This window comes from Meleagris gallopavo, chromosome 8, assembly GCF_905368555.1.
Source record: "Meleagris gallopavo chromosome 8, MGAL_WU_HG_1.1, whole genome shotgun sequence".
NCBI classification, from domain to species: Eukaryota; Metazoa; Chordata; class Aves; order Galliformes; family Phasianidae; genus Meleagris; species Meleagris gallopavo.
The window spans coordinates 766,040-787,098 of NC_139411.1; the positions used below are offsets into that span (position 1 = coordinate 766,040).

Below are 21,059 nucleotides of genomic sequence, written 5' to 3' on the forward strand. Positions count from 1 at the left end.
CCTACTCACAGAAATTTTACCCTGCTAAAAAAATAAAATCCACAACCACCATCATTTTTTTCAAATTACTCTTTGTGCAAATGAAGCTCCAGCAGCATTCCAAGCTGTACCTCCCAAATTATCAAAGCAAAGCTGCAAATAAATAAATAAATAAAATCTCTATCCATAAATCATTCTTGCTCTTTTTTTCCATGAAATTCTTGCTCCACAAACACATGCAGATGCCTTAATTACCCCAGAAATCCTTAAAATGACTTCATACTTCAGCATTATTGTTCGCAAAACTACAGGCATCTTGATTACTAATAACAAAAGAAATAGATTAACTTTCTGAAATAATCTGAAGTAATTCACTTTCATTTAAATATATACAGAACACTCCAGATCTGTCTAATATGTTTTAAAAGACACTGAAAAATTAACTAAAAGATCGTAAAGCCTTATTTATTCAAGTAGAAACCCAGGAAAACACCCTCATCTAGGTAGAAAGCTGAGTCCAGTTGCCCCTCTGCTGCCAAGGCTTGATTTTCTGCCCAACCCCTCCTTTTTTTTTTAACCTTAAGTTAGTAACTGAGTAAATAGGCACACCTGCACTGCACTGCGCAGGTGTTGGAAAGAGAGATATGTAAGAACTATAATCAGCTGAAAAGGAAGGGAAAACTACAACACCACAAAACCAAAATCTCATGAAGGGTGTAAGATGGAGAAAGGTAACCTCCTCACTAGTTTTTCTATCAAATCTGTGGTTTGCCTTTGTACAATAGCACATAAACTAGCTACAGAAATCCACTGTGGATACATAACAAATGGAACTCTGATTTCTGATGACCTGCAGTTTGAGGTTTAGTAAGCTTACAGTTTCAAGTCATGGCATGCATTTTTTTTAGCAGATGACGTGGATCCTGATGGAATATCAATAGCATTTGTTGTACACGTGTCCTTACGAGGTAAAGCAGCTTTCTGTCTGTCAATCACATTACATCTGCCTGGTATCACCACTCACAGCGCTTGCTACTTTCAGATATTTTGCTAGTGCTCTCAAATGTTTTGTTTTCTGATTCTCAAACCTCCAAGTTCCACATTTCAGACCTCTTTCCAAATCTAAAGGGATAGCAGAGCATGTGCCTGTTAGTGATGACAATCCCAAATGAAAGAAAGCAGCAGGCTCAAGTAGCACGTTGGCACAGCGCACAAATGTAAGGACTGAAACACCAGGACCCTTTGCTTCCATTGCTACAGTCGAACAAACAAGGGTGCTTCGGCCTGTAAGCTAAAAGCCTTCTTCCATTCCCTTGGCATTTGTAAACACAGTGAAGAAAGTAAGCACATGAAGCATTCATCACAATATGTGTTCTAATCTGGCTGTCCTCGCTGAGCAGTGAAATTCACATTTCTAGATCAAATGTGTTCTTACTTACAGGCTGCTGTACTCAGCCTGCTTTCCCTGTGAGATACTAAAAACCAGGCCTGTATGACGTTTTTCTGTCTGAAGGACAGTAAAGAGTGACTTAGTCACCAGCACCAGATCAAGTCTGCCCAGAGAACAGTTCCTCCAGAAGAGGCAGTATCAGGTTCTGTTCTACCTGAAAGTAAAAGCCCTCGTAGATGGAATAAGCAAACCATCAACTGATATACGGGACAAACAATTTTCATAGAATCATAGAATGGCCTGGGTTGAAAAGGACCACAGCGCTCATCTAGTTTCCACTCCCCTGCTATGTGCAGGTCGCCAACCAGCAGCCCAGGCTGCCCAGAGCCACATCCAGCCTGGCCTTGAATGCCTCCAGGGATGGGGCATCCACAGCCTCCTTGGGCAACCTGTTCCAGTGCCTCACCACCCTCTGGGTGAAAAACTTCCTCCTAATATCTAATCTAAACCTCCCCTGTCTCAGTTTAAGACCATTCCTCTTTGTCCTGTCATTATCCTCCCTTGTAAACAGCCATTCCAATATGAGAAGGGAACGTACAGACAGGAAAACAGGAAGGGGAAGGCCACAAAATGGTCTCACCAGAGCCTTCTCTTTTCAAGCTGAACAAGCCCAACTCCCTCAACACTTCTTCACAGGAGAAATTACAAACCCAAGGTACTTCACTGAAAAACCTTGCGCTTGTAGTTCTGAACAATACCTAGAGAATTTGACAGCCAGAACTCATAAAAAAGGCAAAGCCTACGTAAAACCAGCAATATTCCTTGCTTTTGAAATCACTGATCTTTTAAAAAGGAACAAAAAATGAGAAGCATTCTGTAAGTTTACACTGGCCCAAACAACTCAGATAAAACGCAAACAGCTAATGAGAAAACAAGCCTATCAAAATCTTAAAGGCAAATAGGGATCAAAGATTGATTACTTAGAAGAAAACTTGAGCTTTTAAGCTTTTCATGAGACCAAACCCAAATAATTAAATACTTCACGCAATATCAGAAGCCTTGCCAGGCTTCCTAAAGCTTCCCTTCCCTGAGGAGAACAGGTGCATGCCAGACTCATAGTAGCCAGCCCTGCCATTAGCAAGCACACACAAATAGGAAACAACAAAGTCAGCAGGGAAAAATGGATTTATAGAAAGCAAACAGCAATTTCCCCAATGATATATATTACGTCACTCCAGGTTTTGGGCAGTCTTTACCTTCTCTTGATGCACCAAGTGCTTTTTACTCTAGGAAACACGCAGGGGGAAGGTGTCTTTAAGTAGGACGCTGATATATTACAGCTTGGGATGATAGAAACATGTAAAACACACCTTACGAGAGTGTGCTTCTACTTGCATTTTTCTGATTAATTAATAACTATTACCTGCAATCAGCTAAAGAAATGAAAAATTCAAGAAAACATGCCAAACTGATAAAACATTTTTGTTTCCTCCAGTGCTGATAACTATACCTATAAATATTCTTTTGGCTAAGCAACTAAAAGTTAAAATAAACAATAATTCAATCTATCAACACACAAAATACAAGAGAACACATTTTACTCTGAGGTACAGAAAAAAGGCAGATACATTTGTCATGACAGAAACATCTGAAGTCTCATAACAAGCACGATTTACTTGATAATTCTATGATTCTTACTAGCAGAGCTTCTACACATGAAAATACTTAACAACTGGTTTGCAAATTTATTTCAAACACGGGGACAGAAGGTGATCTTAAACTCTTCTGTCAAGTCTTTCAGAAGTTCTTTGCTCTTTATCTTGAAATACAGCAAATCGTACTTGGCACAAAGATCTGTTTTGGAATTAATTTGTCATGGCATAAATTGAATCTTCTGTGATACTTTTTGCAGTGCTTGACATTGGAAGCAGTGCCAAAAATGAATGAATTTTTCACTAATGATGTCTTTCAGCTCAGGTGACTGGGAACAAAATTATGCATTCTCCATCACTTTGTGATGGTATGGCTATGCTGGTGTCAGCAGTCCTGCACTTTTACTGCTTTCCTATTTCTTTTGTATGTAAATCTCCAGAAAAATGAACAAGGAGCTATCAGAGTGTTTGATAAGTCTCCGCCAGACATGAAGTGTGTTTATGCTCATGAGGTACGTTTTATCCAGACTTCGAAGGAAGCAGGTGCCTTACTAGTTTAGCTTAAAAACTCACGTTGCTTTGGAAGAGATACAACTTAAGAAACATTCTTCTGTGCCAGATGCTGCAGAGGGTATTAAAGAAACCTATCCTAACAATGCAACTCCCTGAAGAGATTATTTTCTTCACACACTGTCATGCCCCCATCACTTGGTTAAACCCCTGTCCTTGTTCACCAGGACAGCCCTTATAATATGAACCATGGCTTTCACACAGATGTTTCCTCCCCTGCTTCCAAGAGGATAATGTACCAGACTCTCTTCATCAATTTTTGAAACTGTTTATCCAGTACTTTTTGGCTCACCTCTTCACAGCCTAATTCTAAGCACGCACAGGTGAAACACTTCCAGTGTGTGGAACTGAGCTGAAAAATTCTGCAGCATTCCATCAGATGACTTTGGCAAGCTGCAGAGAGCATTCATGCTCCACTGCTGCTGATAAATCAGAGTTTATTTTAATACCTCCTTATTTAAACAATACCAGTGCTCACGTTGAAATCAATGGCATGCAAACAGAACATTTCTCCTTTGACCGAGACATTATATCACCCCTCATAACCCAGGTGCTCCTCTGCAGGGCACTGCTGACTGCATCCAGTCCAGAAGTGTTTACAAGCAAATATACAAAGCGTGCATGGGAATTGCTAACCTGCTGCTGGAATGCAAAATCCTCTCAGGTGAAACAAAGCAATTACTCAGCAGTGCCCAACTTACTCTATTTATCACACCTAATTATTTGAGGTATTAACCAATGTTTCAACAAGGTGATTCATAGTTCTTTCAGAGGTGTAATTAAAACCTTGGCTCTGAACTGAGTTAGAATATCAGGGCCATACCCTGCCCTTGTACCTAAGCTTTCTGGAGAAGCAAGCGGGCACGTGTAAAAGCACACAGCCACACTGAATCCGTGTTTAATATATTTCCTGGAGGCTAGATCGATGGCGTGTTGAATCCATTTGCAGCTTGCTTCTCCCAAAGAAAATTAGACCCTATTAGAAAAATAACAGAAAATTCAGCTCATTTATTTCAACTCTAAGAGAATACGTTCCTCAAAAGGCACCCAGAGCAGCAATGCCTGCCAGAACAGAAGAGAAGGCGCTGGCTGGGCTCCAGCCTCACGAGTTGAAACCAGCTGGAGCCCAGCTGAAGCTGCCCAGACCCTCCATACCTGTGCACAGAACTAAGTGTGCCTCAAAAGAAACAGCTGCCTCCGGAGGGCATCACGAGGAATTCACTAACACCGTGTGCTTCCTGCTGTGCACTAGGTTTGTCCCAATGGTACAGGATGACCAGCAACCAAGCACCAGCCTGCGAATCTATAGCTAATCTGAACAGAAAGCCAGAGATGGGAGTAGTGCTTAGTATTTCCCAACTGCACTGGGGTACTATGCGTGTTCGCTCTTTAATTCAGTAGTACTTATGCCCCCATAGCGTAATTTTATTTCTGATTTGTTATATTTCAGCTTGAACCAAGCCTCTGAGAATGAGAAGTTGCTATTTCTCTGTATCACGCAGTTGTTGTCCTGACCATTTTATATTCACACTTTATTGATTACTGTGTAAGCCATATTCTCCAATTTTTAAATTACACACGTAGTAGAGATGTTTCAGTCTTATCTCTCTGACTTGAACTGAGTACAACAAAGGAATAAAGATTTTTTTCTTTAAGGATGATAGCACAAAGGAACATGCTGACAACGTGGCTTAGATCTGCTTAAAGCCACAAGTTCATCTTCTGGCATCAAGAGTGAGTTGAAGAACAATCATGCCATTGGAAGGCTGCACTTGACAGAATGACACAGCATCTTATTTAAGATTTCGTTCTTTTTGAAAGACATACTCATGTTTCTGCTGTCATCAACCCAAAGCTTCAAAAAGGCAAGCTTATATATTAAAACAAGTTCACGTCTGAAAAACGAATGAAACAAAACTCAGAAGATATCAAAGCACCAAGTTCTCTGCTGTGAAAGCATAGTAGGAGCCATGACAGGTCACAGCACTGAAGTCATTCAACTACAGTGACAGAAAATCTGGCCTAATGCAATCTAGCATTTCTCCAGAGAAAAACACCCCATCCTGCAAGGTGTCCTGTATCTTTTTGATATCTTCATGTCTCCAGGACACTCAAGTTCAAACCAACGTCAGCACTACAACAGCCTGTTTCCCAGGGTGAATATCAGTGAAGCATTCATGATGTGAAAACCTAGCTGCCTTCAGCCTCATGTTGGACACTACAGCACGCAAAGTTACTGGGCAAGTCTGCCCTATATGGGCCTTAAGTGTTATTCCTAACACATTTTTTTCTTCATTTCCTTTTCACTCGACCTTCTAATAAGAAACAAGCTCAACATCCTCTGGACATGCAAAGCCCTTCCAGTCCAGTTCAAAGTTCCAGCCCCATCAAACTCCCTCTGTATTACAGTACAAATCTCTTCCTTTGCCATTATGCAGAGACTCAGAGGAGAGCATGCTTAGTGCAGGTCACGCAGTAACATTTGACTCCTGTTCTAATCACTGTGATGTAACCCCGTGTACAATTCATATTGAAAAGGAACAAGGAAGCCCTTGCAAACACTGTGGGGCTCGGTGCCTTGCTTGCTCCCAACTCGCTCTGAGAGTCCCTCCCTGTCATTTGTGCTCAGCACTAATCAGGGAAATTCAGGGCCAAATCAATAAGAAACATGTCCTGCCTCTACAACTTGAGCAGAAATAGCCACATCAATACAAAAAAGAAATAAAAATCAATTCTTCTCTCTGTAGCTGCATACGATTAGCATCAAGGAAGACTAGACACATTTGACTTTTAAAGTAAGTTTTAAAAAGGCCCAAAGAACTCCCTACTGGTCTGATATTTATAAGATTAGCATGTTTCTGCTCCAAAGTCTTTGACAGTACTAGAAAATACCTACTTTTAAACATTCTTTTCTTGAAAATATCTTTACCTTTGTTATTTTGACATATTTTTGTTACCATAACCACATAAAACGTCGAGTTCTTTCCATGCTAGTACTGTAAATTGAAAGCAACAGCCATCATTAGCCCTCCACTTTTCCACCACTCAACTCAGACTTATTTCCCTGCCAAACAGAAATGAAAGCAGCACTAACAGAAGAGAAGTCACGTGGCACGGCCCAATGAAAGCACTGCATGCTATGTGCAAGCAGAGCCCACAGCCCCTCTCAGAGGAGGTTCCCAACATGCACGCTGCTGCATTCCCAGCAGACCAATGGACGTGCCTGTCAGGTAGGACAGAGCCTACTGTCTTTAGTTCTAGACTTCTAGATGGCATCTGCATAGCATTCCTTAACAGGAGAGAGAAGGCTGCAGGTTTCACAGCGGAAAAGGGAAAACAAGAAAACTACTACTGTTATAATAGATCCTTATTTAATTAAAGGGACATGCTAGCTGAATTACGAATTTATGCTCCTCTGGCAAGGAAGCACTAAGGAAAATTTCTGACGTGGCAGGGAAAAAAAAAAAATACAATGACAAAAGAAACAATTTCTTGAGTTAGAATGTCACCCTTTCAGTGAGTTCCTTATTTTTAAACTCACATCTGTTCTTCACAGAGAAGCAATACACAACAAAGAATTACGTCTTCAAGACAGCTTACATCGTAATGAAAGAACAATAAAAGCATTGCAATGAGGTTTAAAAGGCAGGAAAGTAAAGCATTTCATCCTGCATATGCCAGGCTGAGCGTGAAACCAGCTGAACAACCTGCCAGGGCTGCCTTCCCTGCCTGCATGCAGAGCACCAACTGCATTGTCACCAGGATAGGCATGTTGCCCTTGCCTTTCTCCTAATAAAGTGCATCTTCACAGAACTGACTGCTGTGCAACATCACACTTCAGTAAGCAGCATCGTCTATTTGTTTTCTTTCTGCCCAGAAAAAAAAAAATAAAAATTTTCAGCGCCCTTCACTCTTCTCCTTGCTACATCCCCTCCTTAGTTTGAAGTTTCCAATTATGGGAATTTCACAGTCACAGACATACATTCACACCCCTACTTTCTGCAAGTAAACCATTTTAATGAACACTTAGGCAGATGTTGACTTCCTATTTTCTCTTACTCTACTCTTACTTCTCTTTTCTCTGCTAATCACATATGCTTTCTAACAGAAGGCAGTTATTACCATTGTTTTCTAGATGAACACCAGCAAGCACTAACATTCAAAAAAAGCAGAAGAACTCATTGTCTGAATTTACCACCAAACCCCACAATTTCTGGAAATGTTCATGGGTAGCATTTTCAATTTTTTCAAAGATATTTGTACATATCACACTGGATCATAGATAACAATATATAAGGATATCATTGAAAGTCCCTTATAATTGTATTATGAAGTGATGGGATATATCATTTGATCCAATATACTTCACTGATTACATAAAGGAAGATAAATCATCTAAATGCCAAATGTAGTTTTCACTTCACATTCATCTTGTGTGTTTCCTTTATCACAAATTTTGCACGTGATTAAATTTAACAACCAAAAAAACAAACCACCAAACACAACCAAAGTAAAACAAAATAGTGGTGTTCAAGATCCCTAAAAGCATTTGCAGAATATCACAAGTTTCAGCATACTTGATTTCAATAAGAATTATTTTTATTTAGACATAGTGCAGCTCCCGGAACAACTCGGTCACGTAGCTGCTGAGCAAGGAGAAGGGAACAACAGAGCAACTAAAAGATAATCTGTTCTTTCTTTTAACTGAACCCAGAAATAACACAAATTTGATTGTGGCAATTGGACACTGCAATAAGCAGAGAGAAATTAACTAAGATATAACGTGATAGACATCAGTTGACAGGATACAAACCAGCACAGCCCAGGAGCTTCTAAAGTCAGGGAGCTGATGAAATCCAGAAAAGAAAGAGAAAACAACGGGAAGATGTTCATGACCTCAAGACAGTGAGGAACCAAACAAGAAGCCCAGAAGCAACACCTAAGACCTCATTATATCTCTCTCATTTATTTGCTCATTTATAGTAGACATTTGAATTCACAGAATCACAGAATCACAGAATTGTAGGGGTTGGAAGGGACCTCTAGAGATCATCGAGACCAACCCCCCTGCCAAAGCAGGTTCCCTACACCAGGCCGCATAGGTAGGCGTCCAGGCGAGACCTGAATATCTCCAGAGAAGGAGACTCCACAACCTCCCTGGGCAGCCTGTTCCAGTGCTCCATCACCTCACCGTGAAGAAGTTCTTACGCACATTAGTGCGAAACTTCCTATGCTGCAGCTGATGTCCGTTTCCCCTCGTCCTGTCTCTACGTACCACTGAAAAGAGACTGGCCTCACCGCTATGGCCGCCACACCTCAGGTATTTATAAACCTGGATCAGGTCCCCTCTCAGTCTTCTTTTCTCAAGGCTAAACAGACCCAGTTCACTCAGCCTTTCTTCATAGGGGAGATGCTCCAGGCCCTTCACCATCTTTGTGGCCCTCCGCTGGACTCTTTCCAAGAGATCCCTGTCTTTTTTGTACTGGGGAGCCCAGAACTGGACACAGTACTCCAGATGAGGCCTTACCAGGGCAGAGTAGAGGGGGAGGATCACCTCTCTCGACCTGCTGGACACGCTCTTCTTAATGCACCCCAGAATGCCATTGGCCTTTTTGGCCACGAGGGCACACTGCTGGCTCATGGCCAACCTGTCGTCCACCAGGACGCCCAGGTCCCTCTCTGCAGAGCTCCTCTCCAGCAGCTCATCCCCCAGCCTGTATTGGTGCATGCAATTATTCCTCCCTAGGTGTAAGACCCTACACTTGCTTCTGTTGATCCTCATCCGGTTTCTTACTGCCCAGCTCTCCAGCCTGTCCAGGTCTCGCTGAATGGCAGCACAGCCTTCAGGCGTGTCAGCCAATCCTCCCAACTTCGTATCATCGGCAAACTTGCTGAGGGTGGCCACTATCCCCTCATCAAGGTCATTGATGATGATGTTGAACAAGACCGGACCCAGCACAGACCCCTGGGGGACACCACTGGTTACAGGTCTCCAGCCAGACTCTGCACCACCAATGATGACCCTCTGCGCTCCGCCAGTCAGCCAGTTCTCAACCCACCTCACTGTCCAAAATTAATGTATCTTTTATGCACACAAAGTCAGACAACAGATGACTGGGTGGAATAGAGAATCAATGTATTTGCTTTTTGAAGTGTCACACCAAGCTCCAACAGCTCTCTACTCTCCATAGCAATTTTCTTGTGTACTTCTTAAAAACAAAGTAATGACTGGACCAAAAGCATCTTGACAACCACTTGGCTGAAGTAACAGCAGTTCTCAGCTGATGGGCATCCTGGTGTAACACACTGACCTTACAAACTCATCATCTTCCCCTCATAGCATGCAATGAGCCTCAAAACAGAAACACTGTTCAGTAAACTGCAAGATTTTTATCTAGGTTCAGGACAGTTATCTTGAGACCGATCTGCAGTGAGAATATGATAAGACATTTCCAGTGAAGTCAGTATTGCCTGGCTGAAATAAACCCCAAGACCTAACAAACACTTAGAACACCGACAATGTAAGTACCCCGGAAATACCAGAAAAAACAGACATTCTCATCATCCTCCTCCACATGAAAGAAAATAACAAATTGTAGACTTGCAACACTTAAAACAGGTCTGCAAGAACTGCGTTTTTAGTAATGGAAGGTAAAATATAGCTATACACGATTTTTTTAACATTTTTATATGAAGTATTTAATGATCACAACTTTTCTTCGGCTTTCTCCTTACTTGCTCACAGCATCTTTCACTTGGAAAGAGAGCTTAGTTAAACTACCAGTACATAACTACTTCCAGCAATTTAAAGTAAAAAAAAAAAAAAAATACTCAAGTATTATAGGGTTCTTACAAAGCACAGCATTAACAAATCACCTTTCTACCAAGACCCCACAATTTATAAATGGAATCAACAGGAGTCTGTTTAATTCCTATTTAGTGCAACAGCATTTGTTTATCAAAGAAACAACTCTTATTCTAAGCTTCTTATCTCATAATTCTCAGAAAGTGCTTGTAGCTTTAATATTTAATGTCAGGAGGAAAGAGACGGAGTTATAAAATAACCACTGCTTCATTACTCATTTCATGAGGGTATGAAACGAAGATGCAGGGACGTACATGGTAAATTATGAACAGAACAACTGGTGTTGCGTTCCCTGAAATAAAACAGTTCTTATTGTAAAAACAATTTAGTTTTCATCTCTGGCAATTGCGCTTCAAAACTGGTTGGGATCATAAATAAGACTAGGTATATCAGTGATATCTAGTCTTTGTCTCACACTGATATCAGCTCATTATACAACATGGGAAAATATATAGGCTTCTAATATTCTGACAGCAGTTAAATTGTGACATTTCCTATGTCAAAACTGAAAGTCAACACATATCCACTGCAACCTGTACTGAAATAGACCTTGATTAACTTGCTTCCCTTCCTTCCAATGTATCGACCGCACCACTCAGCTTGGTGTCACCCGCAAACTTGCTGAGGGTGCACTCGATGCCATCATCTGTGTCACTGATGAAGATGTTGAAGAGCACCGGTCCCAAGACTGACCCCTGAGGGACACCGCTTGTGACCGGCCTCCATCCAGAGAGCCATTGGTCACAACCCTTTGGCTGCGTCCAGCCAGCCAATTCCTAATCCACCAGACATCCTTCAAATCCATCCCTCTTCAGATTAGAGAGAAGAATGCCTTGAGGGACCATGTCAAAGGCTTTGCACAAGCCCAGACACATGACATGCATTGCCTTTCCCCCATCCACCAAAGCCATCACTCCACCATAGAAAGCCACCAGATTGGTCGGGCACAATCTGCCCTTAATGAAGACACACAGGCTATTTTGAATCAACTCTTAAGCTCATAATGTTCCTCTCCACTGAGAACCCCAATTCACATACCTAATTCATTCTCCTCCTCCCTGGTGTCCATCTCCTCCTGATGCTCTGCCCACCTGCCGAGCAGCCACTTCCCTGTGGACAGGGCAGCACGTGTCACAGCGAGGGCACTGTGACACAACCACCCTGCACAGTATAAGAAGCGCTGCTCCCTGGGCAGAGAGCATTCGGTGCTGAGCAACGGTGGGAGAGATTGGGAGAGCAGACTGAAGGCAGAGATTGCCTCTGGCGCCTTCTTAGCCCACAGCGTGGTTGAGGACTGTTTGGAATCCGTCTGCGGCTGCAAGCACTGAGCGGTAGGCAAAAGTCCTTGAGGCTTGTCTGGTGCCAGACCTCGCCTCCCCTTCTTGCTGTGCCTGCGTCGGGTCAGAGAGAGCATGCCTGTGGGCCGGCAGCTGTACCCGTGTGGCACTCCCGGTGTGCCGAAGCGCAGCCGTAAAGGAGTACACGTGAGCTTCCGTGTGCTGGGGCAGGGTACTGTCCATAGGATCACCCGTGCCTCACCGTGCCCCTCACACTGCTCTACCTTCTAATGTGCATGCAGGTGAAGTGATGGCTCAGGAGCACTCATGGGAATTACTAATGGAAGACAGCGCTCAATCAGCTGCTCTGCTGCAGGAGCTGATAGAGGTGTGTGAGCCGCCTGCAGAAATCCTGCAGGGCAGAGCTGTTGGGCCATGGAGCCAGGGCACCGCAGGGTTCGCTGCCCTGCTCCAGCCTTGCTGTGACTTGGGAATGGGCAGGGTATGCCCTTTCCCACCATGCATCCACATAACTGGTCCTGATTGCCTTACAGTGTAAGAAGAGGTCTGCAGAGCTGGCAGATGCAGTCAGTGAAAAGGAGAAAATCCGCAAGGTACGGAGGGCGGGAAGAAGAGAATGGTGAGCAGGGCGTTTATGGGGGAAGCCCCCAGTGAGCAGGCACTGGGTGGGCTCTTGACCGTACCCTTTCCTTCTCCAGGCACTGAAAGAAGATGTGGAAGTGGAGATGAAGAAACTCCAGAAGGCCCAGGAAAACACCAAAAGGCTCACTGCTCCGTAAGTGAGGCCCCAGCACAGTCCAGATCTGAGGCAGAGGGGAGGTGGGATGCCAGCAGCCCCCAGGCATCTGTGCCGCCGGCTGGAGCTCGGGAAGGCCAGGCCTGCGCTGTAGCTCCAGCAGAGGCCGGGCAGCTGCCTCAGGTCCCTGTGGCCACCACGGGGGGAGGGGAAAGAGGTCCCGGTGCCGGCCGAGGCCTCTTCTCACATGCCAAACTCCCAGTGTCTGTAACAGGAGGAAGGTGACACGTCAGGAAGAGCACATCACTTCCTTGATGCAAGAGACGGTGGCTGTGCGAGTGGTAAGACAGAAAGCTCCGCTGTGGCCCTGGGGAGGGAAGGGTCACCTCAAGGCCATGGCAGAGGATATGGGCCTCCTTCTGTTTGTGGGGACGAAGGAGGATTTCAGAGTGACCAAACCTTCACACACCCCAACACGTGTCCCTGCTTTGCCTTGTCCTCTAGGATGAGCAGATGGCAGCACAGAGACGTCCACTCACTACCTGGCTGCGGTGAGTTGCCCTGAGATCCAGAGACAATCAGGCAGCTTTTGACTTTTAGGGGAATGGAAAGCTTCAGTATTTCTTAGTGTACTGGGTGAGGAGAGCAGGTGGGAGGGGGATTTTGGCAGCCCTGCTTGTAGCTATGACAGATTCGGTTGCTCCCTGTATGGCACAGATCCATGTGGACGTTTGGAGGGCTTGCTTGGAAAGTGCTGAGACAAATGTGGCCTGGGTCTGACTGAACCTTCTTTTGTTGCGCAGGAAGTTTCTGCTGTTCTTGGGCCTGCTACAGCTTGTCTTCGTCATCCTGGTTGTGCTGAACAGGGACATCCTCCACTGTGTCCTATCTATGGAGCTGGCAACTGCCCTTGGCAGCCGTCCACCAAAACCCTCTCTGTTCTGACCCTAGAACGCACTGCGGCCCTTTGTTGTGGCACTGTTCTTCTTGTGGCTGCGTTCTTCGGCTTACTGCACCTTTTCTTCATCATCCTGGTCCTGCTGCAGATGGACATAATCAACCGGGTCCTATCTGCAGAGCTGGCAACAGCCCTTGGCAGCAATCCACCAAGGCCTGTTCTTTTCTGAACGCAGAACATGCCGCAGCCCTTCATGGTGACACCGTTGGGTCTGCATGGGCATTACGTGTGCCAGCCCTATCACCAATAACATCAATAAAAATCAACCCCCATTCCAAAATGTCTCATTTGTTCATGAGAGGCGTTAGACCCCATCAACAAACGTCTGTTGAACCATGGGAAGGAGACAGTGGGATTCTGGAGTGTAGAAACCGAAATCAAAACAATCAGCAAGATGGATAAGACCTCCAAGAAGTCCCGCCATCCACCTGTCATAGTATTACCCGCTAATCCATGCCCCTAGGTACAAAACGTAAATGTTTCTTGAACACCTCCACGGTTGCTGACTCCACCACCTCCTTGGGCAGCCCATTCCAGCACCTGACCACTCTCTTAGAGAAGTAGTATTTCCTAACATCCAACCTGAATCTCCCCTGGCACAACTTAAAGGCCTTCTTGTCCTATCACTAGGTGCATGGGAGAAATACTGGTTCTGACTATATTTATTTGACTCAGACCAATCAATTCTCCACGGCATTCAGGGCTTTAGAGAGGACTGCTCTGAGACTCTCTTGATGTCTCTTTGAAAGGAGAGATGGTTACATGTCACTCCGATCTTACTACTTCTAGCACCAAGAGAAGGGAGATGGTGAAACAAAATAATGAACTGTTCCATGGTTGTCCGAAGCTGGTGTTCCTGTCCTGACGGTATGCCTTCAGGCAAAGCTGGGGTCGCTGTCGTGGCTTGATGAACTGCCAGATCACGTGGGTTCTCTGTGGCATGGGTTGTCTTTGATACTTGCAGTTTCTTAGGATTCAGCCACAGACTGTAGCCGTGGTCAAAAACTGTTTGAGGAAGGCTTACTTGGAATTCTTACTGCAGGACTGAGCACCTAGCCAGCCAAGTAAAACAGCTTCAGATCCAAAACTGGTACCCCAAATTGACTCATGCTGATTATTGACATTATTCTTATGACAACATTTTAGACGTGAATTACTGCCGCCCCCAGATTGCCTTGCTGACTTGTAGTGAGGAATGCAGTGAAAGCTCACTAATCCCTGTAAGCTCAAATGACATCTTCCCACTTCTCCACGCAAGCAAATAGGAAAATGCAAACATGTCCAAAAGACCAAATGGTTCTAATGAACATGAACACAGAAAAAGGCTTGCAAAGGCCAAATTATTTTACCACTTCAATTCTTCAAGTTATTTCACAAGGCTGATGACCAATGAGTTAGAGGCTCACTCCCTTCTCCAAAGACATACGTAAGAAATTTGGTAAGCAGAACGTCCTGGACTATCAGTGAGTGAAATGACTGCTCCGAAGCGAGTATGAACTGCAGAGGAAAAACTCTTTTAGTTACTACTGTCACTGAGCTTCAAAAAGAAACTTCTGAAATACATGGCAGAAGCAACTCTTTGCCCCTAAGGAATAACGTGAAACATCAGTATCAGTCTTTTTCTCCTCCTCTATGTCCTGTCTTTCACAGGACAAAATGCTTTCATTCCCCAATTCTCCCATACCAAGCTGGACTTACTTGGTCACAGGCCAGATCTTCTGCCATTAAACACACCTGAGCACTCTGTTCCAGAGGCAAAAAGCGCCAAAGAAATGCTTTCAAATGTACTATTGTCCACACAATGATGCCAACTGCCACACAGCAACACCCACCTCTCATCTCCTAGATAAGTCTGAGTCTTATCACAAGAAATACCTTGGAAAGAAAGCTTTGAGCCAAAAACAAAGAAGGGTCCTGACACCACACCACAACCGCTCAATGAGCTCTAGGAGAACTCTTCGTTGGCATTCCCATGCTTTCACCTACTGCGACTATAACCAAGTTTCTACTCCAGAGCTAAAACCTTTATGTTACAGGAATAAAGAATTGTTTTCCTTTGTAAACTTGTTTACCAAACACAGTTTTTTTCTTTTTAATGCAGCCCAGGATATAGTTGGCCTTCAAGGCTGCAAGCACACACTGCCGGCTCCTGCATAGCTGCTCGTCCACCAGGACCCCCAAGTCATTCTCCACATGAAAACCCTGAGAAAAGTTTCCCTACTAGTCCAGTTAAGGCTGATTACTCAGTCATGGACAACTCGCATCTCATGGCTCTTCCTATCAGTTTCAGAAGGCATAGCTCAGAAACAACAAGAACAAACATCCTTAGAGCAATGAAAACAAAGAATTAGCACTTCTGACAGTGTCAGCAAATTTCAGGTCACAATTTGAAAGACAGAAGCTGAGACTGACTGAAAATCATACCCTTGTCCACCATGACTGCATCTCAAGTATTCAAGGAATGCTTACACTGATCTAGAAGGAAATCTAACTCCCCATTTGAGCCTGCATGTCAACACCGCCTTCCTGCAGTAAGCTTACTTACCATTTGCCATGGAAAATGAAACTCACAAATCCAAGTCAAGAAACCTCAACTGACTGACTACAGACAGACATTAAAATAAGAAATTCCTACTATCCTACAGAGTCTTCTGAATTACTCCTAATATTCATTAATTTTACCTAATATTTTTTAAAATTTGCTCTATGAACTTGATATTCTAAGAGTAGTGTAGCTTCAGTTTCAGGTCTATTCAATCAGTGTTTTATTAATCAACTTTCAGTTTTCTGTATTGACATTGTCAGTGCTGTGACAGAAACAAAGCTTCAAAAAATCCTCAAGGACACAAAAAGCTAAAGATGTTTGTTTAATTAATCTACTTGCTCTGTCTGAAGAATAAGATAGAATTCAGCAGGTACTCTTTCTCAAGGAACTGTTCTCCTCAACATCTGGATTTAAGTCCAGTGATAACATTCATGACAAACTTCCTGCTTCACTTTTAAATAACACACATGCTTTATTATTCTTTCTTGTGTATCAAGTCTCCCGCTTGTAAGCATATAAACAGTATAAACCACCAGGAACTAAACAAGCAGCCAACGTTTCTTTCGTCTTCATATTTCTCTGATGATTGTCTGTTCAAGTCCTTCATATTACAACATGCATTTGAGTTTTAAAAAGATCAAATAAATAGAATATACTGAGAGACACATGATAGATTGTGCATTTCACTTTGTTTTGAGGTCGCTTGTTTGTTTTGTTTTTTTTTTCATCATTACTTAAAAAAGACTATTTCAAATGAAAAAGCCAGCCTTAAAGAAGTCTGAAATGGTGTTAAGAACAAGTACTCTAATTTCTCAAGAAGAAATTCCTCTCATCTTTCAAAAAAAAAAAAAAAAGGATTTTCCTCACTATTCTGCCTGTTTTCCTCACCATTTTTAGTAATTACTATGTCAGTATTTTTTTAATACCATAGTTTTATTACCATACCAAGATTATCTTGATGCTCATATTCCTCAGCCACTTGCAGAATGTTACCATTTCTTAAATCATAGTCATTATTGTAAGCATTATTACTCATACTTCTTGTAGAATTTAAGAGGTTTCTGGTACAAATAAATATTTTAGCAAGATTTACCAAAGCATACTTAATATGATAACATACAATATAAGCATGTGCAACCAATACATAGACTTTATCGTTCATTCTAGAGGAAAACCTTTTCTTGCTCTATAATAATTTTTTTACTCTGAAACGTACCATTTATCACCTCACTGTGCTCATATCCACCATTTAGTCTCCCTGAAAGTTGAGGAAGAATTGCTGAATGACAACAGGTGCCATTTTTTTCCTGCATGAAGGAATTGAGTGACACACCTGTGCTTCATCCACACTCCCATGTCAGATGCCATTCTGTCAGACTGCCCCTCTGCTGCCTTCTGTCACACAGCAACAAGTAGTAATGCAATACTGATGGGAAAATTCAAAATTACCACCATACCACCAACATCCACTTCCAACATTATGGACCAACATAAAATAAATAAAATAGGAGGCGTTACTAACAGAGCAACCCTGCTAGCAAGTCCTCCAGATTTCTAAACGCAGCTAAAAAGCTCACATTAATGCACACTATTATAACCATACTTAAAAGAGACAGACAAAATTGTAGCACCCATTTCTGTACTATCATCTCACGCCTTTAAGGTGAGCCCACTGTTCCAGCTGCTCACAAATTTCTGACATGACAGCTTTCCAGGTGCAATTTCCATCAACTGGATATGAGACAGGAAGACTGAGAATTTAAGAGAACTCAGTTTCACATTCTTTTTAAAAGGAGAAGACAATCATCCCAGTCTATGAAGCCACAAGATCTTAAAATGAAAAATGGTATAACATATGCACTGCAAAGAAAGAATATCTCAATGCAATTTCTATCTAGCCAATAGCCTGATCAGGACTGACCGAAACTGTTTCAACATATTACTTGCTGTGATCCTTTGTAAACACTATTCTAGTTAAGAACTTCATATCTTGCACTTAAATACCAAATTCTAGGTGTTTTCTTTTCTTTTGACACTTAGTGAATTCCAAAACACTGAATTCTTAGTTCAGTTACTCACCTGAGATGGAAAACAAAAAAAATTACAGAAGCCGAAAATACATTCACCTCCCTTTGCCACATCCCTGAAGTCATGTTGTTTCCCAGCTGCTATTTTTCTTTGTGTAAGCAAACTGTAGTTGTTTTCCTTTCCCATTTTGGTGGGAATAGAATTAGGCCCAAAGCTGTTCAATTATAAATGCTGCCCATACTTCCCTTTTCTGCTAAACTTTTGTGATGACCTACTAGTGTGGAAGTACTCCATTTGTCTTATCAAACTGTGTGAGCTCTGAACAACTCAAGATTTGCAAGTAGAAGTTTGCAATTCTCATAATTTTACATTTGCCATGATAGCCCAGACATCAATTAAATCTGATAATGATTCTGCAAGCAGCTAGAGGGTATATATACCCACAGAAAACTAGGGCTGAATCTCTAGCTAACAAATTATACTCATGTAAAAATGTACAACTACAGGATCCATTATTTATTATTTTTTGCTACAAGTCTGTGCATGGAAAGCTGTACCACTTGCTTTGCTATCAGTAATAGAGCAGAACCCATTACAAGTGGTTTCCAAAATGCTTTTAATAAGACTAGAATATAATCCATTCAAATAATTTTCATTTTTGAGAATATTTTTATTCCATTAAGGATTTTTTCCCCTTTAGCTTCCCTGATGGTAAAAGCCATCAATAAGAGATGAAGCCAATCAAGAAAGAAGCAATTACATTTCTATTGCTGACCAGACAACAAATCTTAGCCCGGCAAGATTCCCGCTGGCACATCAGATTGCTGACTTGAAAAACAGCAGGATTAACTACCGGTTCTTGTCCATCACTTGGCAACTTATTCTGAAAATTTTTTTCAGCTTCAAAAATACTACAGTTGTATTTGAAGAACTGTACACCATCTTTGACTGGAAATGGTAGGCACAACCATTTTGGTCTGAAACATGTAAGAGAACAGTCTATGATGAGGCAATCAAATTTCATGGCTCATAGGTTCACTGATGACTAGGAATTGGCGGTATTTAATTAAAGTAGTTGTACTCAGCCAAGAAAGTCATTATTTTCTAATGGAAGCTGGAACATTTCACTGCATCCTTTCGGTTGTCATCGCACCTTTGGCACACTAATCATTCCTCTCAAATCATCCGCGCTTGCACTGAGATTCTGCTGTGCTTGCAAGAATAATTACAAGTTCCTAAAAAGTTAAGTTGCGTGACTTACTTCTGCTATTCAAACACAACAGGTTTAATTTATTTGGAGGGGGAAGGTAGGTAAGGGCCAATGCTCCTAGGAGATCATTGCAACGGGAGAAGCAGAGAATACCACATGGCTACACATGGCAGGACAATAGAGGATGCTGGACATAAAGAAGGATCATTAAAAAACACAAAAAAAAACAACAAAAAAAAACAACAAAAAAAAAACAACAAAAAAAAACAACAAAAAAAACAACAAAAAAACAACAAAAAACAACAAAAAAACAACAAAAACAAAAAACAAAAACAAAAAACAAAAACAAAAAACAAAAACAAAAAACAAAAACAAAAAACAAAAACAAAAAACAAAAACAAAAAACAAAAACAAAAACAAAAAACAAACAAAAAACAAAAACAAAAAAACAAAAACAAAAAAAACAAAAACAAAAAAAACAAAAACAAAAAAAAACAAAAACAAAAAAAAACAAAAACAAAAAAAAAAACAAAAACAAAAAAAACAAAGTCTGCAGCCGTCCTTCTCTGAGCCTGACACTAGATCAGGCTGAACCCAAATCAGTGAAACTGCTCTCCAAGTTCAGTAAATGAGTACAGGCTGCTTTGAATCACATCATATATATATATATATATGACAAATCACAAAACTCTCCTCCATGCGATCACACTGCAGTAATTCTCATGCAATCAGCAAGAACTATTTGTGGTAAAGAAAAAAAACAATTATAAAAAACTATAAAGTATACTTCTTCAAAACAGTATCTGGCTGGTAGGGATGGATTACTTATTAAACAGCACATGTTGCCAGATACTTCCAATAAGTTTCAAACAAACGCACAGCTAACAGAAAACACTGGCATCCACACAAATCATATAGAAAATTACTTGGTATAGCAATATCGTTATTAAACATTTATATCTGGAACATCTATGCTCACTTGGGTTATCAGTACTAAATAGTACGAGACTGGGGATGGGATAAAGATCTATGGTTTAGATACCAAAAATTCCAGAGAGAGTGAGTTAGTATAACTGGTATTAGTATACATAGCTGGTTTTATTATTACTGTTAACAATATCAATATTGTTTTCTTTATCTATCAACTAATTAATTTTGAATGCTATTTTCTACTGAAATCATTAAGGAGTGACAAAGACTAGGATACGCTACTAACGGTATTAACCCTGACACTGCTTTCCAGATGGTATCACCATTCCAGACTTTTAGAACGCCTGCCCAGCTATCATGGAGTGGAGAGCAAAGATACATTCTCTTCTAGTAAGATTTAATAACTACAAATGTGCACTGTAGCACAAGAAAATTGTCAAGTGCTGTAAAACAATGAAGCAGAAATTTCTGCTCCAGTAACACTGACAAAAATCAGTTTTCTGGTTTTCATTGCTGTTGTCAGATGATTTACCTGTTTGCAAAACTATACTGCTAATAAGATCAATCTTGAACCTGGTTTAGGGTCAAATCATGCTCACGGTGCCTGAGAGTACTGCTAAGAAGCGATCAGTCATTTAGAGATCCAAGCACCTTGATTTCTCTTCCCATCTGAAATAAACCAACTGTATTGAACATAAACACCCTCGGCCACAATTCCTTTTACAGATTAAATCTGTAACTTGAATTGAGAATTTCATACTGCCAGATAGCAGGTGATCAATGCTTGAGGACTGCATGAAAGAACGATGCAGTGTTGAAAGAGGACTCGTAGAAATGAATAAAGCACAAAGCTCTCCTCCACTTGCCATGCAACCCCCACACAGCTAACCCTGCAGGC

General features: G+C 41.8%; 2 protein-coding genes across 4 annotated transcripts in view; one reads left to right on the forward strand and one right to left on the reverse strand.

Moving 5' to 3' along the window:
* LOC146543825 (uncharacterized) overlaps nt 1-13,435 on the forward strand; it is a 44,147-nt gene extending 30,712 nt beyond the window's left edge. The window contains exons 2-7 of the mRNA XM_085229089.1: nt 11,979-12,121; nt 12,288-12,347; nt 12,453-12,529; nt 12,753-12,831; nt 12,995-13,041; nt 13,294-13,435. Coding sequence (XP_085085215.1) covers nt 11,979-12,121; nt 12,288-12,347; nt 12,453-12,529; nt 12,753-12,831; nt 12,995-13,041; nt 13,294-13,435 — 548 coding nt within the window. The remainder of the gene's footprint in view (nt 1-11,978; nt 12,122-12,287; nt 12,348-12,452; nt 12,530-12,752; nt 12,832-12,994; nt 13,042-13,293) is intronic.
* NRG3 (neuregulin 3) overlaps nt 1-21,059 on the reverse strand; it is a 357,744-nt gene that overhangs the window by 271,872 nt on the left and 64,813 nt on the right. The window lies entirely within an intron of this gene.